We start from the raw sequence: 19,694 nt of genomic DNA on the forward strand, positions 1-19,694 counted from the left end.
GTTTCTTTCATGAATGCTATATATTTTTATAATCTGTATATATCTGATGAAATACAAGACAAATATAATATTGAAATGAAATACAGTTTATTGTCCAGTCACTTCTTTGGTTATGGAAACTTCAGTTTTGGACCATGGTCTGAAGGGAAATAACACAGGATTTAGTTTGTACATTTCACAAATAGCATATAATTACATTGTTACTTTCATGTGGCTTCCCTCACCTCGCTGATCCAGGGGATGAAAGTGGCCACACGGGTAAAGACTGTGGGCTTCCGAGGATAATTACAGCCCATTCCATTCACAAAACTAGCCACTCCTTGCACGTACCACTTACCATCTCTGCCCTCACAGTTCAGAGGGCCTCCCAAGTCACCCTGGAAGGTCATGGCAGACATTAGAGCAATGCAAAATGGTATTGTCTGTGTCACACAAAGCATGGAGTTGCGTGGTTGTTCCTCACGTGGCATGCTGACTTGCTCTCTCCTCCTGCACAGACCATAGTTGTCTTTACTGAGCTGCTCCACCAGTCTCTTTGACTACAGATAGTGTGATCCACCACAGGAAGTAGGACCTGCTGTAGTAAAGTCGCTCGAGGACCACCAGCTTAAGAGAAAATTACATGATAACAACTGGGCATTTGAAATATATTTGATTTACACAAGCTGGATGTCAGCAGACTTAGTGGCAGGTCTTACAGTAGAGACGACCCCAGCCTGTGACATAGCAGGGCTGGTTGTGGGCGAGAGAAGCACCATGCTGTGGCAGGCAAGCCGGCTGAACTTTGTCATTGATAACAGCATTTTTCTCCAGCTTAAGCAGGGCAATGTCATTCCTACATAACAGATAAAACATGAAGAATGAAACATGTCAGTAATAATATTTTTTTTAATTGCTCAGAGTCTATTTAACTGTAGAGTTGTTTTTTCTACAGGTGAATGTATTCATTTAGAAAACTTGGTAATGCTTAATGTTACGGTCCTTGTAAGTAATAGGTAATAAGGCCTTTATAAGTCCTTATAAGATGCTTATTAACATCATTATGTGTTAATAATAGCATCATAAACATGATTATTGTTAGATTATAAGACATTTATAAGCAAAAAGCATAGTTAACTGTTAAGTGCATAATAATACTCATCATACCCCAACTGCTGCACAGCACCTAAGTCCTCTAAAGACCCAGAGGGAAACTGTAAAATGTGTGTAAAATGTAAAAACAAAAAGTAAGCATGTCCTTGATAAAGGTGCCTGCCCTAAGAGTTTCTGTTGAACAGCAGCTGAGTAAATAAAAGTTTCCGTAACGCTTTATATTGAGGTCCTTGTGATAAGCCTTAGTTAATAGGTAATAAGGCCCTCATACAGGGATGCTGGAAGTCAGCCAGAGTTGGGGATGCTAAGATAAAGTCAGTCTATATAATGACATCATACTAAATGCTGCGTGACATTCATGTTTTTTGCTTTAATTTGAATGGCCAAGATGATTTATATTTAATTATAATTTAATAATGACCGATAAGAGGGTCGTACTGTAAAGGACAGAGGGTGTCGTATCCTATACAGATTGTAAAGACTGAGGCAAATTTGTGATTTTGGGCTATATAAATAAAATTGACTGACTTGACTTAATCTCATTTAATTTAATATTTTATTTTATTTTATTTTGTTTTATAATAGTATCTGTATTTCTAATAATACTTTGTTATAAAATAATATAAAGCACTGCATCATGAAATGTGCTAAGAAAGTGTACAGTTCCCAGTAGTGTAAGTATGTTAACATGGCTGCATTGATGCTAACTTGAGGAATTTAATATTGCAGTTCTTCACAAAGACCACAAGAGGATTTTATATACACAGATCAACATCTCCTAACTCAGGAACTGATAATGCTTAATATATATAGATATTATTCAGGTTAAACAACTGATGTTGTGATTCTTTTCCTTTATGAGTACAAAATAATCCCTAAAATACTCTGTATAACATTAAATAATTACACTAAATACCATGTATTTGTTATGGTATTATTGCTTATAGCCAATCATTGCTATGACTACACACTGCCTTCGCGCGGTGACCACGAGTAACTACACTTCTGTGTACTTTGAAAGTTTTATTTTGAAATTATTTACCGGAAGTGTAAGTATGCTACAATTTCTGCATTGACGCTACTTTTACTAATTTAGCAGTTCCTTACTGTCACCACTAGAGGGCAGCAAACAGGTGATTCAGGAACTCAGGAACTGATAATGCTTAAAAACTAAATAAATAAATTAAAAAAAAAAAAAATATATATATATATATATATATATATATATATTATTCATGATAATACTATCTGTATTTCTAATGTATACTTTGTTAAAAAAAAAAACAATATAAAGCCCTGCATCATGTAATGTGATAAGAAAGTGTACATTTCCCAGAAGTGGACGCTGGAAGTCAGTCAGAGTTGGGGTTGCTGAGAGAAAGTCACTCTATATGACATAATAAATGCTGCTCAACATTCTTGTTGTTTGCTTTTTTTTTAATTGCCAGGGTTTTATATATATATATATATATATATATATAAATATCCTAAACACAGCAAAAACCTGAACATCTTGTAAATATTCACTGTGCAATAATATGAGTCGTGCAATACCTGCAGAATGTGAATGTCTTGTGTGTGGTATGTGTGTTTTTATTATTATTATTATTATTTTTTTATATATATAGTTTTAGAGGCACGTTATTGTCTATGTTTCTTGCACTTTTTAAGGATTGCATTTAAATTGCGTTGTACTTGTACAGTGACAATATAGATATATTCTTTTCTATTCTATTCTATATATTTAATAGTTATTGATAATCCACCACACATCTGGAGCGTTGGAGTTGTTATATCGAGAAGGGATGGTATAACCTACCCACAAGACACACAGTTGGGGTTCCATTTGGGATGCATGATCATTTTTGCCACCTTAATGGTCTGCTCAGGTCCCTCCTCCTTGTTCATGTCATGCTCAGCAAGAACCACCCAGTATGTGTGGAATCTGGATTGGAAAATAAAGATTCAAAAATAAAATATATGGTCCAACGTGGAAATGTAAGATTGCAAGAAAAAAAATCAGGAACCGCCCCCACCCCTCATTTATTTTAGTTGTTGCTGTTTTTCTGAGATGTTAAATGCCACAAATAAGCTTCTCCTCACGTGATGCAGTGGGCAACAGTCAGGACCCAGTTAGGAGCAATAAGTGTTCCTCCACAAGTTGGGAAGAAAGACTCCAAAGAGAGATGGACCTGCCATGGCCAGCTGTATGGGCGGGCCTCCTCTCCATTCACCACACGGCTGCTGGTGTTGGGCTGGTAGCTGGGTACTCCACACCCAGACACTTTAACACAGGGAGACACTGCTTCAGATTCACTTCATGTATTCATTCCTAACACTAAATGAATGTGTTCAATGTGAACTCACCCGTTGTAACAACCAGGAGGAGGACAAGTACCAGTTCCATCTCTTATTCATCATAAAGAGCTGGTTTATCATGCAGAGCTATTTATGTGCAGTAGTCCAGACACAGCCTGGGAATTTTCCAGGTGGCAAAACTTCTGCGTACCAACAAAGAAGTCAGATAACGGCTGGATATCAGACTGTACTGTATGTATTTGCAGACTGAGACATCCCGATAATGCTATGCAATACACAAATTGACAGCTGGTACCAAATAGGGACCCACAGCTGTTGAGGCACCACCACAATTTCAGATTTTACTGACCAGAGTTAGTGTTTTATTCTGACCTGGGGCCCAAAATGTATGTTTCTAAGTTTAAGACTGGTTTCTAGGTTTTTAGGCAGGAGGAACTACGTAGTCTGTTATAACAGCAGTTTAAGAGGGGTTTGTAAATGATGGTTAAGGCAGTTTGGTTTCACTGATGGACCATTCACGGGATCTCTGGATCTCAGGATTAAATTAAGGAAAGGGGGAAAATCATGTATCACCCATAAAATCTAATTAGGCAATTTAAGGGGTTTACTTTTTGCCTTTTAAGAACTTAAAAGAAAACCCAAACTGATCAAATTGACAAATGAATGAATATGAAATGAAATGAAACGAATATTAAAATATGAGTCTTGCCCGTGAGAACTTAATAAATATATGGATATAGAGTTAATAAAACCGTAAATTGATAATTGATGGATTTGACAAATATTCAAAATGTATACGTCAATTAAGGGGAGTGTTGTACCCCTTAAGATCTACTTAACTTGTTCAATTACGGTAACTGTACATTCACTAAATATTCTCAGAGCTACTAACTCTCCTGCAGTGTGTAGTGTGCACGCATGCACGTGAGGTGAAGCGAGCTGAGTGAAGGCAAGCAGGCAGAGGAGCAGAGACTCCGGCCCTGGAGACCAATGCTACGGTTTCCCCCGCGTCGCTCGACCGCGGCCAAGACTGTTTTGCAAGACGGGCTTCACTAGATAGAACTTTGCGGTTTAGGTTCTTCTGTGTAGTTTGTGTTGGAGTCTTTCCTGAACAGCGTAGCCACACGCGAGCGCGCATGGGACACCGACCCGGATTGATTTATACGTGTAAGAAGTTACAAACAGTCCCTTTAATGGATATATTGATACACCTTTAAAAAAAAAGCATATCTTAATAGTAAAGGAACAGGACAAACATTCCATATTATTCCAAAAAGCTTTTGCAAATTAATTAAAGATGAATTGTTATGTTACTGTGTATGTTATATGTTAATGTTATTTCTAAGGGATTCGTTTTAAAGGGACTGTTTGTAACTTTTTAAGCGTATAAATGTAGCGGGTCGCCACACATGCGCGTTCGCATATGCGCGCTCGCGTGTGGCCGGAGCCTCGTCTCCGCTGCCTGCTTACCTTCACTCAGACAGAGCGCGCGTTCTCGCGTACTCGCTCCACCTCTACTAGACGTGAACGCGCGCTCACTCCACACTGCAGAAGAGTTAGTTAAGCTCTGAGAATATCTAGTGAATGTACAGGGGACGTTTGTGCAGAAATAAATGCTGCAGCTCCTCCAGACCAACAGAGGTTTTCCGTGTTCTGTGAATTGACGGGGCTCCTCCACCTGTTACGTTGTCGTCTCGTTACCGACCGGGTGCCGTTGTCTCCCTGCGGCTGCCGGCTGCGGTCGGGAGGCGATAACGTAACTCGTTGAGGAGCCCCGCTGCCTGAGGCAGGAAAAGCCAACACTAGGATCAGCAGTGATTCATGGAGAGACCTTTTTGTCTGGTCAGCTAACATTACTGCCAAGCAGCTGAAATATAGAGTGATATTGTGGTTTTAGCTAGTGATGTTACGTGCTGTGCCGAGGCTTCGGAGCGTGTGACGAGTAATCCAGGAAGTTCTCCGCGATGCGCGTATCGAGGCTTGTATCGTTTTAGACCAATGACGTCATTGATGACGTCCGAAGCCTCGCTGCCCGGCCATACCGCTGACTGGTTCAGGAAGTGGTTCAGATCTTCACTGGTTGAACCAATGCCACTTTCCAGAAGTGACACAGAATACTAATATTACCCCCCCCCACCCTGCCATTATTATATTATATTACACTACACAACAATACAATTATTGACCAAAGGATTGGTTTACCCACATAAGATGCATTACTCATAAAACAATTACAGTTTATTATACATGTATGTTATATACTCATAATATACTGACTAGAAAATATACATTATATTATATATTATACAGATATAAATGGATTACATGGCAATATATATTTTTTTCATTGTTTATAGTCATTCCCAACAGCCGTTACTGGCGCAAAATACAGTATATCACAGATCACATGGTTAAGATCATATCTGCCTGTTTTACACTCTTTGACCACCAGAGAGACATGAACCCTTTTCCGAATCAATTTGCTGGAAAGCTTCAAAGCTTCATGAAGCTTCAGCTCGCCATCACTAGTTTTAGCTGACGTGTGTCGCCTCACTGTTTTGAGCGATGCTCGTCCATGTCTATTTAGAGCGAGCACAAGCGCGAGCTCGACGCTGACTTTCGTTGATTTCACGGCCACAGGTGTCGCTGTTAACAAGCATTTCTGAAAGCTACAAATAGTCCCTTTAAATAGTGCTTACAGCTCCACCAGTAAATAAAACAATTCCCACTCCTCGCCAGGATGCGTCGCTGTGAACACTCCGGTGAGTCTACTTCATTCAGCCGCAGAAGAAGTAGAAGAAGAGGAGCTCTCAGAGTAACGATGGCGTCGCCCGGTGGTCTGCTCGTGCGGTTCAGATCGTTGTGTAATGTTGTTAAAAGTCTTCATACTGGAGGACAAACAACAGCGTCCAACTGGGGCAGAGAGACACGGTGGTACGGGACAAGAGCACGAAGCCTTCAGGAGCAGGGGACATCACATCTAGACACCAGACGAGGTGAGAGTTATCTAACAGCACCTCAAGGACATCCTGTGTTAAAACACAACGTGCTTCTATTTACTGTTTTAACCTGAGTTTATAGTGGTGAATAAAACCTCGTTGACCTTGCTGTGACCTTCCTCTGTTCCGTTTAGATAACCCAAACCTCCTGAAGGAGTTCCCAGATCCTAAATGTCTCTTGAATAACACCATCTCTCGTTCACTGGGAGTCAACGACCTGTCGCAGCTCATCCAGTACAGCTGCACGGACAATGCGGGGGTCAAGGTCAGAAACTACATGAATGAATGAATGAATGATTTTATTACGAACATGAAATTAATAAAAAACAAATGCAAAATCATAACAAACAAAACAAGAGTAATAGTGTGTGAAAAGGAGTATTTAGAAGTCAAACTTATATTTCCCTACCCCTTTCTCACTTCTCCTCTAATAACTCATATATGATAGAATGATAAAATGATATAATATATAAACTATACCAGGTTTATTTACATCCCAAATTAAATATATGAACAGCATCCCAGGTTTATTTACATCCCGCTAATCCATCCAGAGTTAAAAAAGTAGATAACCAACCCTTAACGCAGATATCTTTTTTGTATAGCTTTTTAAATTGATTTATATTTGTGCTCCGCTTCAACCCATCACCTCCTAACCCATTCCACAAATCCACCCCACTCAAATACACATACTCTTCTTTGTTGTACGGACACAATGCTTTTTAAAATTCAATTTTCCTCTTAAATTATAACCCCTGGAAGTGAATTATATCTTGCTTTGAACATAATTATTGCGGTTTTAAATTTGACCAAATTTAAGGAGTTTAAGTATCTCGGGGTCTTGTTCGCGAGTGAGGGGACGATGGAACGTGAGATTGGTCGGAGAATCGGAGCAGCAGGGGCGGTATTGCATTCGCTTTACCGCACCGTTGTGACGAAAAGAGAGCTGAGCCGGAAGGCAAAGCTCTCGATCTACCGTTCAATCTTCGTTCCTACTCTCACCTATGGTCATGAGGGTTGGGTCATGACCGAAAGAACGAGGTCGCGGGTGCAAGCGGCCGAAATGGGTTTCCTCAGGAGGGTGGCTGGCGTCTCCCTTAGAGATAGGGTAAGAAGCTCAGTCATCCGTGAGGTACTCGGAGTAGAGTCCTGGCTCCTTTGCGTCGAAAGGAGCCAGTTGAGGTGGTTCGGGCATCTAGCACGGATGCCTCCTGGGCGCCTCCCTTGGGAGGTGTTCCAGGCACGACCAGCTGGGAGGAGACCACGGGGAAGACCCAGGACTAGGTGGAGAGATTATATCTCTACTCTGGCCTGGGAACGCCTCGGGATCCCCCAGTCAGAGCTGGTTAATGTGGCCCGGGAAAGGGAAGTTTGGGGTCCCCTGCTGGAGCTGTTGCCCCCGCGACCCGATCCCGGATAAGCGGTTGAAGATGGATGGATGGATGGATAAATTTGACCAAATCCATGAATATCAGTGCATGTGACTTTAAAAACAGTGTGTTCCCTATATCCCACATTATTTACTATCCTGATTGCTCTCTTTTTGTAGTCTGCATTATGGTTGTAAGTTGCTTTTATAAGTGTTACCCCAAACTTCCACACAGTAATTCAGATATGGTGATACAACCATATCATACAAAGTCATGTTTCTGGACACATCATGTCCACTGTCTGAGAGCTAATGTCACAATGTGATTTAAGCTTTTGTTTTGTAACTGTGTGTGTCTGTAGAAAGCCACTGTCACACTGTCGTGGCCCTGCAAGATGGAAGAGGAGGGTTTTGCCTCCAAGAAAATCGATGCAGAAAGAAACGCTGCAGCTGCTGCTTGTTTCAAGCTCAGAGTAAGCTGCCTTGACCTCAGACTTTATTATAAAGTAGGCACATTTGTACTTGAGTATGTAGTGATATTTGATCCTGTCTCTTTTGTGAACAGGAAATGGGTGTCATTGGTCCAAATAATCAGCTACCTAGGAGGGGAGCTGGCAAGGGAACCCTACAATCACAACTTTATAATGACGAGGAAGACTCTTGGGCTAAAAGCGTCCTTGCTTCGAGAGGGAAAGCAGATGAACAAAACCAATATCTGCCTCCCAAAGAAGACCCCTCCAATATCTCTGAGGCGCTTTCCCTGTTTCCACAATCTAAATCTCTCCTCACCAGGGTCATCCAGGTGGCCACGTCATCCAACAGAATCAGGGTCGGTAGCGCTCATCCTTTGCACAATGAAAGCCACGCTCTTAACTCATCGTGTGTTCTAAACTGTCTGTTCGTTTTCTATCTTTACAGGAGCTAATGCAGTACAGAACAACAGGAGGGAAGCTAAAGAAGTGCGACCTGACGCTGCACTGGCCAGAGGAGTTGACGTTCTCCGCCACGGCGACCAGCCGGTTGATAGCAGAGAGGAAAGCTGCGGCTCTTGCCTGCATGAAACTGAAGGTGGGGATCATTTTTGGGAAAACTACTATACCTTTACCTACAATGTTTAGAGCTGTGTTAAAAACATGCATCATGTCACCTGGTCCAGGAGCTGGGGCTGCTGGATAAAGACAACAACCCGCTGTCTCACGTCAAGTACCATCGAGAGAAGGTGAGGGAGGCCGGAGAGCGAGAGAAACGCCCCCTCCCCCTGGAAGTCCCAGAATACCTGGAGGAACACATGAGAGAGTACCTTGCACAGGTCAGTCTTCACCTCATGTGAGAAAGGGGGGAAGAGATTTTCCTATCATGTGTGTGTACTACATAGCCAAAAGTTTATGGACACATAATCTGTGGACTTTTGATCCTGGAAGAATTTTAATTGAAACAGCCCTGTGTTAACTTAAAACAGTTCAAAGTGGGCTGCATTGGTGGGTGCGTGGTGCTTCAGGTATCAGGTGAGACACAAAATGCAATCCAAGAAGTCCAGTTTGAGTAACAGATCCATGAGCTTGAAGGGAAAGCAGTCGCAGAAACACTGCAAAACAGTTTACAATACTATAAGACGGAATTTTACACATCTGGAAAGTCAATACAGCAGCAATTATTTAGATACGTTCAGTCTGTTGCTAGTCAAGTATCATGCTCAGTTGATTACAAAACTAGTCTATACAAGCACTGTACATATGGTTAGCCCAGCAGCCTATTATTTACACCTGAGATAACAGATTATGATTGTTTCTGAGGAGTTCAATAGTCTTTTAATATGCTTTTAACAAGGAAATAATGTCATCCAACATCAGTACCTCAACTTAATGTTCTTGTGGCTAAAAGGGTCCCTGCAGCCAGGTTCTAACATCTTGTAGAAATCCTTCCCAGAAGTGTGGATGCTGTTATAGCAGCATATAGAGAGGCGAAGTCCCTCTTCTTCCGATGGATCCCATGGGACCTTATTTCGGAAAACATATGTACGGAAGTCAATGAGATAAATATTTGTTTTTATCCCGTTTGAATTGCGCCATGAATCACACATATGATGTTTGTCAATTTAAAAGATCATTTTGCAAGTCAAGAAAATCTCAGTTTGTCGTAGGTTTGTGGTAGTATCATTTAGTCTTAGTGTGAAACTGCTCAGTGAACTACATCTCTTATCAGCCGGGAAGCTAAAGAACGAGTGAGACCCGTTATCTCGTGTGACTACATCCCAGTACGAAACACACAGGCATCGTAGCTTCAGCGAGAGAGACACGTTACTTACGTGACTTTTGGGTGTGTTGGTCTTTCGAATTACATATTTTCACAGTCTGATACTTCAACAGTTTTACATCAAAGTGCAACCTTCTTGACTTGCAAAATTAGATTTGAAATTGACAAACATCATACATGTATGTGATTCATGGCGCAATTCAAACGGGATCAAAAAAATATCTCTAAAACTACTGCCTCATCTTTCTAACAGTACCCAGTGGCAACAGAAGTACAGAAGCTTTGGGAGGAGGAAGAGATGAGAGGACAGCAGACGGTAAACCAGGAGGAAGAGGAGGAAGACGAGGACTTGACAGACGCCATCACAGGCAGGCAGTACAGACCGCTGTCTGAAGATGAGGCCCAGCGGCTCAACACCTACCTGCAGGAGGAATGGGAGACCGCGAACCCTGGGCTGAGTGTGGAGCTCCCGGTCGATGCTCACCGCGAGCGTGTGATCTCGGCAGTGCAGTCGTCCAGGGTGATCGTGATCGCCGGTGAAACGGGATGCGGGAAAACGACACGGATCCCCCGCTTCCTGTTGGAGGAGAGTGTGAGAGGTGGAAAGGGGGCGGAGTGCAACATCATGGTGACCCAGCCTCGTCGGATCAGTGCCGTATCCGTGGCCCATCGTGTTGCTCATGAGATGGGTCCAGCTCTAAAAGGCTCTGTGGGATATCAGGTAGACACAAGTTGTTATTTACAGCATGTTTATATAACCCGTTTTATTGCAATAATCAGCTATAGCCTCTAGAGGGAGCGCCTTCTGTTCTGTACTGAGATAGCAGAAGCAGAAATATCAAAATAAAATCTGAATATTTTGGAGTTTTTGTCCAAAAAATAATTCTTTTCTCTGCGCAGGTGAGACTTGAGAGCCGACCACCAGAGCAGAGCGGAGGAGCCTTACTCTTCCTCACAGTGGGCGTCCTGCTGAGGAAGCTGCAGTCAAACCCGTCCCTGAAGGGAATCAGCCATGTGGTGGTGGATGAGGTTCACGAGAGGGACATTAACACAGACCTGCTGCTGGCTCTGCTGCGTTCCAGCTTAAAGGAGAACCCTGACCTACGAGTGGTGCTTATGAGCGCTACTGGGGACAAGCAGAGGCTGTCCCAGTACTTTGGGGGCTGCCCAATAGTTAAAGTGCCTGGATTCATGCACCCAGTGAGGGACAGATACCTGGAGGATGTGCTGAAAGAGATGGGACGCCCAATGCCAGTCCAAAAGAGAGCGGTGACAGACAAGCAGGTGAGACTCGAGTATGTAGGGGTGAATTCAGGTAAATTGGGACAACATAAGAAAACCGCATTGTACTTCTGCCCTGGAAAGTGTAAGTCAAAGCAGTTAGTGCAGAGACCTTGCTATGGAAGTGACATCACATGGGTGTGTGTGGTCAGCATCAAACAGGAAGTTGACATAAGCTTCAGCTTGATTTTAATATAACGTTATAAAATTTGAGGGTGTAAGAAAATATTGATACACATGAGTATCGCAATATTATGTTGTGCGATACTGTATTGATTCTCAAAAACACTATCGATTTTTAATTAACCTCTTTAAAATCCGACTCACTGTCGGGCCCAGCTACTATTCAATATTTCGGAGGTTGTAGCTGGCTCAGTTTTAAAGCTAGAGTGAAGTTACTGGCATCATAGGAAACTACAAAACCTAAGGTACCATTGGTTCCAACCATGTCAAACTAGCTTGTCGAGAAGGAGGCAAAATAACGTTCCAAAGTTAAGCTACATTTTGTCGAGGAAAAACTGGCATGTCGATTTTCGAAGTGGTCCCTTGACCTCTGACCTCCAGATATGTGAATGAAAATAGATTCTATGGGTGCCCACGAGTCTCCCCTTTTACATGCCCAGTTTATGATAATCACATGCAGTTTTATGCATGCAGTATAAATGTGTTATTTTTGGCTATCCTGAAATGGTGTATTTCTGGTGTGTTTTTTTTACTATGACAGTTTTCCTAAAATTTAATTAAAAAAATCGCAATATATTGCCTTGCTTACAGTATCGCATTACAGTATATCGCAATATATTGAATCGTTACCCCTGCATCATGATGCGTATCGTATCACCAGATTCTTGCCAATACACAGCCCTAGTAGATATAGGTGATATACAAACATGTATGCTGTTAACAGTCGGACAGCGTTAAAAGGAGACCTTAGACATATCTTTAAGGTTAAGAAAAACAAGAAAATCAGTTTAAATATTCTTTGAAATATGTCATTAGGGTCTAAAGCAAAGGCCTACTGTAATGAAACTGTCCCAAATTATCAAACACATCCCTGAAAACTAGTTTTGTGTCAACGACAACAAAATGTTGTAAAAATATCATACACATTTAATTTCTTCACATGAAGAAAGTAGATACCTTGAGGAACTCAGAAATGTATCATATGTTGGGTTATTTTTTTAATTGATGACAAAAAGATGGCAAGAAGATGTGATCCCAAGATATAATTACAAAAGCTGTCCCGGTATAGGTGAATTCACCCGCGTGTTCCCACTTGTTGTGTTCATAAGTTTCTTTTCTCTTGTCGTGTGTCTCATGAATTTGTATTTTATCTTGTTCAAGGGAGGAAGAGAGGATGTTACTCCAGATGTAGATTTAGTAGCTGATGTTATCGAGCACATTGACAGACATGGAGAGCCAGGTAACTAACCAACCTTTTCTGCTTTTATAGCGGCCTTTAAGATGATGGCTCTGAATCACATTTGTCAAAAATGCTCTCCCCTCATGCTTCAGGTGCAGTGTTGTGTTTCCTCCCTGGATGGCAGGACATCAGGGCTGTTAAAGAGAAACTGGAGGAGAGGCGACACTTCTCCTCAGGCTCACAGCTGATCTTGCCATGTAAGAGAGTACAGACAGATTTACAAAAAGACTGGTCTTTTGTCCTCCAAGTATAGAGAAAGGATTTCTAATGTATTTTCCCCTTTTCTTTTAGTGCACTCTAGTTTATCAGTAGCAGACCAGCAGGCAGTGTTCCAGCACCCCCAAGTGGGCCAGAGGAAGATTGTCCTCACCACTAACATTGCTGAGACCTCCATCACCATAGATGACATCGTCCATGTGGTGGATGCAGGAACTCACAAAGAGCAGAATTATGACCCACGGACTAAGGTTAGTTTCAAAGTATCAGTTTCATAGTAAACAATTTCAGATCTGCAAAAAACTAAGCTTGTGATTTGTTGTATTTTCTGAGAATAATTCAAGTTGATTTCATTTTGGTTTTCAGGTCTCCTGTCTGGACACAGTTTGGATATCTCATTCTAATGTCATTCAGAGAAAAGGGAGAGCAGGGCGATGTCAGCCAGGACAATCCTACCACCTGTTCCCACGACAGCAGCTGGAATCCATGTCTCCCTTCCCCATCCCTGAGATCCTGCGCACCCCGCTGGAGAGTTTAGTGGTACAAGCGAAAATCCACAGTCCTAACTGCAAGGTACTGAATGTGAACAATGGCTTTTGTGTATTCTTTTCTGCTAGTTTGTGTATTTCTGATGTATTGAATGATGTAACTTTGTGTGTGTGCAGGCTGTAGATTTCTTATCCCAAGTGTTGGACAGTCCGGATCAAGTAGCTGTGAGAGATGCTGTCCGAAATCTACAAGACATTGGTGAGTGATGTTCTGTGGCCATCGTGTGTGTCTGACTTTATAAGCTGAATGCAAGATTAAATTAATGTCTAAGCTGTCTGTGTTGACTTTTGTAGGAGTCCTGGACAAGACAGAAACCCTGACGCCTCTAGGAGAGCGTGTCTCATGCATGTCGTGTGACCCTCGACTGGGCAAAGTGCTGGTCCTGAGTGCCATGTTCAGATGTGTTCTGCCCATGCTGTCTGTAGCTGCATGTCTGACCAGAGACCCTTTTCACAACAGCATGCAGAACAGAGCTCTCGTTAGCAAGGTGAGATGTTTTAACACTCACCTGTTTGTTATAAATTGTAATCCTGTAGTAATTAGTTATCAATCAGTCGTCTGTATTCCGTTTGTCCAGGGGAAAGAGGCTCTGAACAGGTCCAGCTACAGCGACTATTTGGTGTTCATTAGAGGTGTGTTGGGCTGGAGGAAACTTCAGCAGGACGGGGACAGAGAGGACAGGGATGAATATCTGCACAAGCACACTCTGTCAAGGTTCAGCCTACGATTCATCAATGGTTAGTTTGAAGCGCACACACACATTCATTTAGACATTGTCTCAGTACATTGTCGGAATTTAACTATCTGTTTTTGTGCTGCAGGTCTCATCTCTCAGTTCAGCGAGAACCTGCGTGAAGCCCAGGTGGTGTCTCGTGCCAATGAATGCCAGCATCACACTTCTCTCTACAACGAGCACAGCAACCAGGATGAGCTGCTTAAAGCTGTACTGCTGGCTGGACTCTATCCCAACCTCATTCAGGTACATGGCAAACAAGTCTATTATACTACTTTACACAGTCTATTTTCCTGCTGTGCACCATTAAAGATCTAAATACGGACTCTTACTGTAGTAGTGGAGGTATGTCTTTAATTATCTGTTTTTGTGTTGTTTCTAAGTTGCATAATTTTATTATATTAAAGTTGGAAAGTATGGTTGTCTATCTAAAAACCTACTTGCACCTGTCTGGGTCAAAGCCAACATTAGATGTTCCAGCAAAACTCACACTTGTTTTATTCTCAGGTGAAGAAAGGCGCTGTGACCAAAGGGCGCTTTCGCCCCAACAGCATGTCATTCCGCACACACAGAGGGCCAGTACTGCTTCACCGCGCCTCAGTGAACAGGTTTGAATGTGCTCCAGAATTCACCTACAGCAGGATTTTACTTTCATAGTGCGTATGTAAACTCATTGTCTTTCTTTGTGTTGTAGGGGAAAAGAACAGCTCCCTAGTCGCTGGTTGACATTCTTCAGCGCTATCCAGTCCAACGGGAACGTTTTCATCAGAGACTCTTCTACAGTCCATCCACTCGCCCTGCTGCTGCTCACAGACTGTGATATCACAGAGACAGGTATGTCCTGCTCTCCATAAAAAGGAGTTTAATGACAAAGGCACTGGTGCTTGAGAGAAGGATTAGAGGGCAAAAGAACCCTCTTAATCAGACTGAATTGAGATTCAATTTCACTGCATTAATCAACCTGATATTGTGCTCATGTTAGCCGTTTACTGTTTGGGAGGTTTTGTTATTTCGCCTTGAAGCGTCTATAATCTATATTTTTCTAAAAAGAATGTATCGGATGACAATGTGAAAGGTGTTGCTCGTAGTGATGAACAGGTAACAAGTTTTATACTTCTTGTGAATAGAATACATTTGGCCTTATTTCCATATATGTATTTTGTGAATGCCCTACCCTCTATCTGAGCCGTTTAAATGCATTAACCGTCAGCTGATTTGACCCAAACATTTTAAGTAATAAGAGGAAACGCCCATTTGTTTTCGAGTTAATAATGTTGTTATCTCAAGATAACGAAGCTTGTTTTCTCAGGATAAGGAGTTAATTATCTCTATAACGACATTAAAAAAATAAATTGCAAGCACAACCCTTCTCGGCTTCCATAATTAAATTTATTTCAGAAATGTGCATTAACAAACATTTTGCTCAAAACAGTAACTACAGAATATTATATAGAGGTGTTCCTCCGAAACACTTAAACATTATCACCCTCTTAGATTCTCAGACTTGCAGCAAATCTTTCTCTCTGTCCTTTCTCTCATGTCCCAGTGAACGGAGACAGAGTGGCCGTATCCTTTCCTGGATGCTCTCTGGTGCGCTGTGAGTTATCAGTTGAGACCTGGGAGCTGCTGTGGGAGCTCCGCACTTCCATTCAGACCATGCTGTACCGCAACCTCAACAATCCCAGCAACGCAATCAACAACTCTTCTCAAGACGGAAAGCTCATCTCTTTACTCGTAGAGCTGCTCAACAATACAGACTCAAACCCTTTTGCTCAGAACCACAACAGTGATAACAGTGACAGTGAGGTGGATTGATGACATTGAGAACTTTCTACACGTGTGCGTTGGATCTGCTGGCTGGTACAGAGGAACCAAAGAGGATGATGGTTTGAATGTTGTTTTCTTAAAGAAAGTTTGAGTAAATGAGTTATACTCTGCTTAACTAATCAGGACTCTTGAAGAGCAAAAATCCGTAGTGGACTGTTGTCTGCTACTGTTATTGTTGAGGTAAATGATGAACTCTCATGTAGAGTGAGGTAATCCATTGGTTTGGATTTTGGACTGTGGTTTATTATTTATGGTGATTTGTGCTTTCTGAAAAGCAGAAGTTGAATTTTACTCAGAAGGGTCATTGGCCAAAGGTTATTAAAACAGACTGCATGCAATAAGTGATGTCATATTTCCATCCATCCATTATCTGTAACTGTTTATCCTATTCAGGGTTGCGGGGGGGTGGAGCCGATCCCAGCTGACATTGGGCATATTTATTGCAATAAATATTCACTTGCCACCATGAGGAAAATGGTCAGATCCTTTTTTATTGTTTGAATGAATTGTTGAACTGCAGATAGATGGAAGTGTGAAAAGAAGCTCTTATTTTCTTAGTGCCCTTGTTTAAGAAAAATCCTGCATGAACTGGGTTTGAAAGCTGGTCAGACGCCTCAGTAATTCTTCCATTGTGTCCTCGGGGGTCATAATGCAAAATCTGCAGAAAGAAAGGAGGGTTAAAGGTAAAATTTACAACTTATCGTTATTAAACCGTGTTTGTTTTAACTAGAAAAAAATGCTTTCTGCATAATAAAGCCTGTATTCAGAATAATAATGCTTGGTTTAAATTATGTATTGTACCTGATGTGGTGCGTGCCCTCCTTTTGTCCGTACTGACTACCAGGACTGACAAACACACCGGCCTCCTCCAGTAGTCTGATACAGTAGAAAACATCTGGATGCATTCCCATTTCCTAAAATAAACAAAAACCTATCCGTGAATGTTAAATATTTTATGACTGATACAGTAGATATGTGACAAATTTGTTTTAATGATGATATTGCTCTGATTTTGCAGTGAATACTTGGTTCTATGAGATAGTATTGTAACCTTGGCTTTCTGAATGGCTTTAGGTGGAAGATGCAGTCTGGGGAACGCAAATGCTCCTCCTTCCACTGGCTGGCTGCAGAAACCCGGCAGACTGTTTACTACCTCAAAGACTCTCTTTACATTCTTAACCAGCGTGGTTCTGATGTGTTGTGTCTCCTGCAGAAGTTAAAGGCAAGAACAAAAACAATATCAGAGTAAATACCACTTTTAAATTGCTTAAGAAAAGCATTCTATTAGACATCCTGCAAAATAGTAATCTGAACTGCATATCTTTGGTCTCACCACACAATAAAGTGGGTATGAGGGATCTCCTGGTTGTGGAGGGTTCATCATCAGATCCAGGGCAAACTGACCCAACACAGGTGCACAGGAGTCCTTTGAGAACAGTTTGTAGATGTGTTTCATAACAGCAGGGTCCAGATTTACCAGCTCCACATACCCACCACGCAGACCACACCTGGAGGGAGAGAGAAGAGTCCAGTTAGTAGCCGTTTTGGAGCTTTCGGTCAAATCATACGATCTTCCACAGCAGCCGGAGATTGCCCAGCTGTGATGGAATTGCAGATGTTCAAATTTCCATTTTTCAAAGCACTTTTAGGACTTCTTGTCTCGTCGATCTTGTGGTGAGATTGTTTTGCCAACTGAGAACGTACTCTCCCAGGATGCCTTTGGATGCTGAGTGGAAGGACGCCAGCTCCACTGTGTCTGAAAAAGGAGGACCCATCTCAGACAGAACCCTCTTGTAAGAGACAAATTCACTCTTTTCCCCATAAACACAGTCCTGATAGACCTGTGGAGGAGACAAACAGAAAATCCAAATGTTTGTTTACACATATTTGTTCATATTTTTGATTTTCTCTGGTTAAATGACAATGCTTGAAAACATCCACCTCATCAGCCAGAAGGAAGAGCCTCTTCTCTGAAACAAACCGGATCACCTCTTGCATTGATTTTCTGCTTTGAACATGACCTACAGGCAACATGGCATGAAAACAACCATGTGATACATATTTGAAACACAAATATATACTTAGATGATGTCCATTCTGGTGAGCTTTTACTACCTGTGGGATTTCCAGGGTTGATGACATACAGAGCTACAGGGTTGCAGACTCCCTTTGCAGATTCCAGTGCTCGATGCAGCTCCTCCACCTGCAGCTCCCAGCCCTGCTCCTCATTGAGGTCGTAGGGAACGATAGCTGCTCCCAGTTCCATTATGGACAAAGTGGAAATGGAGTAGCATGGCGATGGAGTCAGCACACCTGTTCTGGGTGAAGCTTTCCTGTTCACCAAGACGTTGAGAATGTTCTAATAAGCACAGGAAAAGATTGTGTTAACTAGAAGATGATAATAATCTACAGGAGGAAGAGACACATCATATACTATTACTGTAAGTCAGTAATAGTAATTGTTACCGTGAGTGCCCACTGTGAGCCAGGGCTTATGTATATGTTTTCTGGGTAAGATGGAGCTCCACCATCTCGTCTCGTTATGAATTCAGAGACTCTCTGGACTATTTCTGGCATACCCGCTGTAGCAGTATAAGAACCTGAGGAATTGGAAATGGAATTTAATTTGTGGTGCTCAAGAGATTGAAATATCACACTTAAAACAATTAACATGGCAGTACACTCTGAGTTTTGTGTATGCAGTGAGGACATCATACAAAATTCAATTCTCCTTTATTCTGGGATGACGGCAGAAATCTTGGAGACACATATCTCAAAACATAGACAAATCAAACAAAAACTATCTGCTTGGTGAGATATCAGTATAAGTCAGTAGAAAAGTAGGAATTATTTTGTAATTTGAGCGATTTGACTCTTTAACATTTCCATTGTAATATCACATACACAGCCCTTACCTACACTCCCTCCGGCACATCCCTTAAGCAGCATCTGAGCCCTCTGTCTGGCGTCCACTGGCAGTTTGTCACTGTCCACCAGCTGAGGGTAAAGACATGCTGCAAAAACCTGCAAAATATGAAGTCATAGAATACGACAGAGAGTTTAGCCAAAAGAAGATGCATTAACTTGCACATGCAGTTTTAATACAGTTTGCAGATGAGTAGTGTTTGAGGGTCACAGATTACCTGTCGGACAAATGATAGAGGCTTCACACCTGCCATGTGTGGGTCTCCCCAGAAGACATCTATCACCTCTTTGTATGGCTTTCTCACTCCCTGTGTGGACCAGTGAATTTAAAGCACAAACAGGTCAGAAAACTGAATCATTATTGCAAATATGTCAATAGCTTTTTTTTCTTTACCTGTTTGAGCTCTTCCTTGATCTGGCTTGCTCGTCTGACCAGGCTTGTACACTCTAACTGCTTCATGTTCCTCACATTTGGTCTCATCTCCTTCAGGACAGACATCTCTGTAATTCCTCTTCACTTCTTCCAGACCAGCGGCTGTGTCTCACTGAACTGTCTCTCTCAACTTGCTGCCACATTAATGATTTGCTTGTAGGTAGGAGTTTTGGTTAAAGATGTACATGGAAGATCTACGGCCATAAGTGACTTATTAACAGTGCAGTTCAGTGACAAACTGCTATGGGGCAGATAACTGATTCATGACTCATTTT

At 41.9% G+C, this 19,694-nt stretch overlaps 3 protein-coding genes and 1 long non-coding RNA gene across 4 annotated transcripts; 2 read left to right on the top strand and 2 right to left on the bottom strand.

The window, feature by feature from the left end:
- Positions 1-121: 121 nt before the first annotated feature.
- Positions 122-3,499, bottom strand: LOC141777095 (chymotrypsin-like elastase family member 3B). The gene is made up of 7 exons (XM_074651060.1): positions 3,460-3,499; positions 3,196-3,376; positions 2,912-3,037; positions 699-835; positions 464-606; positions 225-377; positions 122-139 (listed from the first exon to the last, which is right to left on the bottom strand). Exons 1-7 carry the CDS (start codon positions 3,497-3,499, stop codon positions 122-124), a joined length of 798 nt encoding a protein of 265 aa, XP_074507161.1.
- A 2,661-nt stretch (positions 3,500-6,160) lies between these two features.
- Positions 6,161-16,530, top strand: dhx30 (DEAH (Asp-Glu-Ala-His) box helicase 30). The gene is made up of 19 exons (XM_074651453.1): positions 6,161-6,407; positions 6,545-6,675; positions 8,142-8,252; positions 8,345-8,608; positions 8,698-8,847; positions 8,936-9,088; positions 10,286-10,753; positions 10,933-11,316; positions 12,658-12,736; positions 12,829-12,933; positions 13,028-13,203; positions 13,319-13,525; positions 13,618-13,699; positions 13,795-13,988; positions 14,079-14,238; positions 14,323-14,480; positions 14,742-14,842; positions 14,929-15,068; positions 15,781-16,530. The coding sequence occupies exons 1-19, from the start codon at positions 6,233-6,235 to the stop codon at positions 16,047-16,049; spliced, it is 3,507 nt and encodes a 1,168-aa protein (XP_074507554.1). The 5' UTR covers positions 6,161-6,232; the 3' UTR covers positions 16,050-16,530.
- LOC141777317 (uncharacterized) lies at positions 7,604-7,862 on the top strand. The gene is made up of 2 exons (XR_012595885.1): positions 7,604-7,745; positions 7,781-7,862. It is a non-coding gene; the product is annotated as an uncharacterized LOC141777317 (long non-coding RNA).
- On the bottom strand, positions 15,605-19,613 carry LOC141777315 (alanine aminotransferase 2-like). Its single transcript, XM_074651455.1, has 11 exons — positions 19,381-19,613; positions 19,205-19,294; positions 18,977-19,085; positions 18,528-18,661; positions 18,177-18,420; positions 18,003-18,082; positions 17,766-17,902; positions 17,395-17,569; positions 17,113-17,268; positions 16,863-16,975; positions 15,605-16,719 (listed from the first exon to the last, which is right to left on the bottom strand). Exons 1-11 carry the CDS (start codon positions 19,483-19,485, stop codon positions 16,629-16,631), a joined length of 1,434 nt encoding a protein of 477 aa, XP_074507556.1. The 5' UTR covers positions 19,486-19,613; the 3' UTR covers positions 15,605-16,628.
- Positions 19,614-19,694: the final 81 nt, after the last annotated feature.

Source organism: Sebastes fasciatus, chromosome 11, assembly GCF_043250625.1.
Source record: "Sebastes fasciatus isolate fSebFas1 chromosome 11, fSebFas1.pri, whole genome shotgun sequence".
In the NCBI taxonomy this organism is placed as follows: domain Eukaryota; kingdom Metazoa; phylum Chordata; class Actinopteri; order Perciformes; family Sebastidae; genus Sebastes; species Sebastes fasciatus.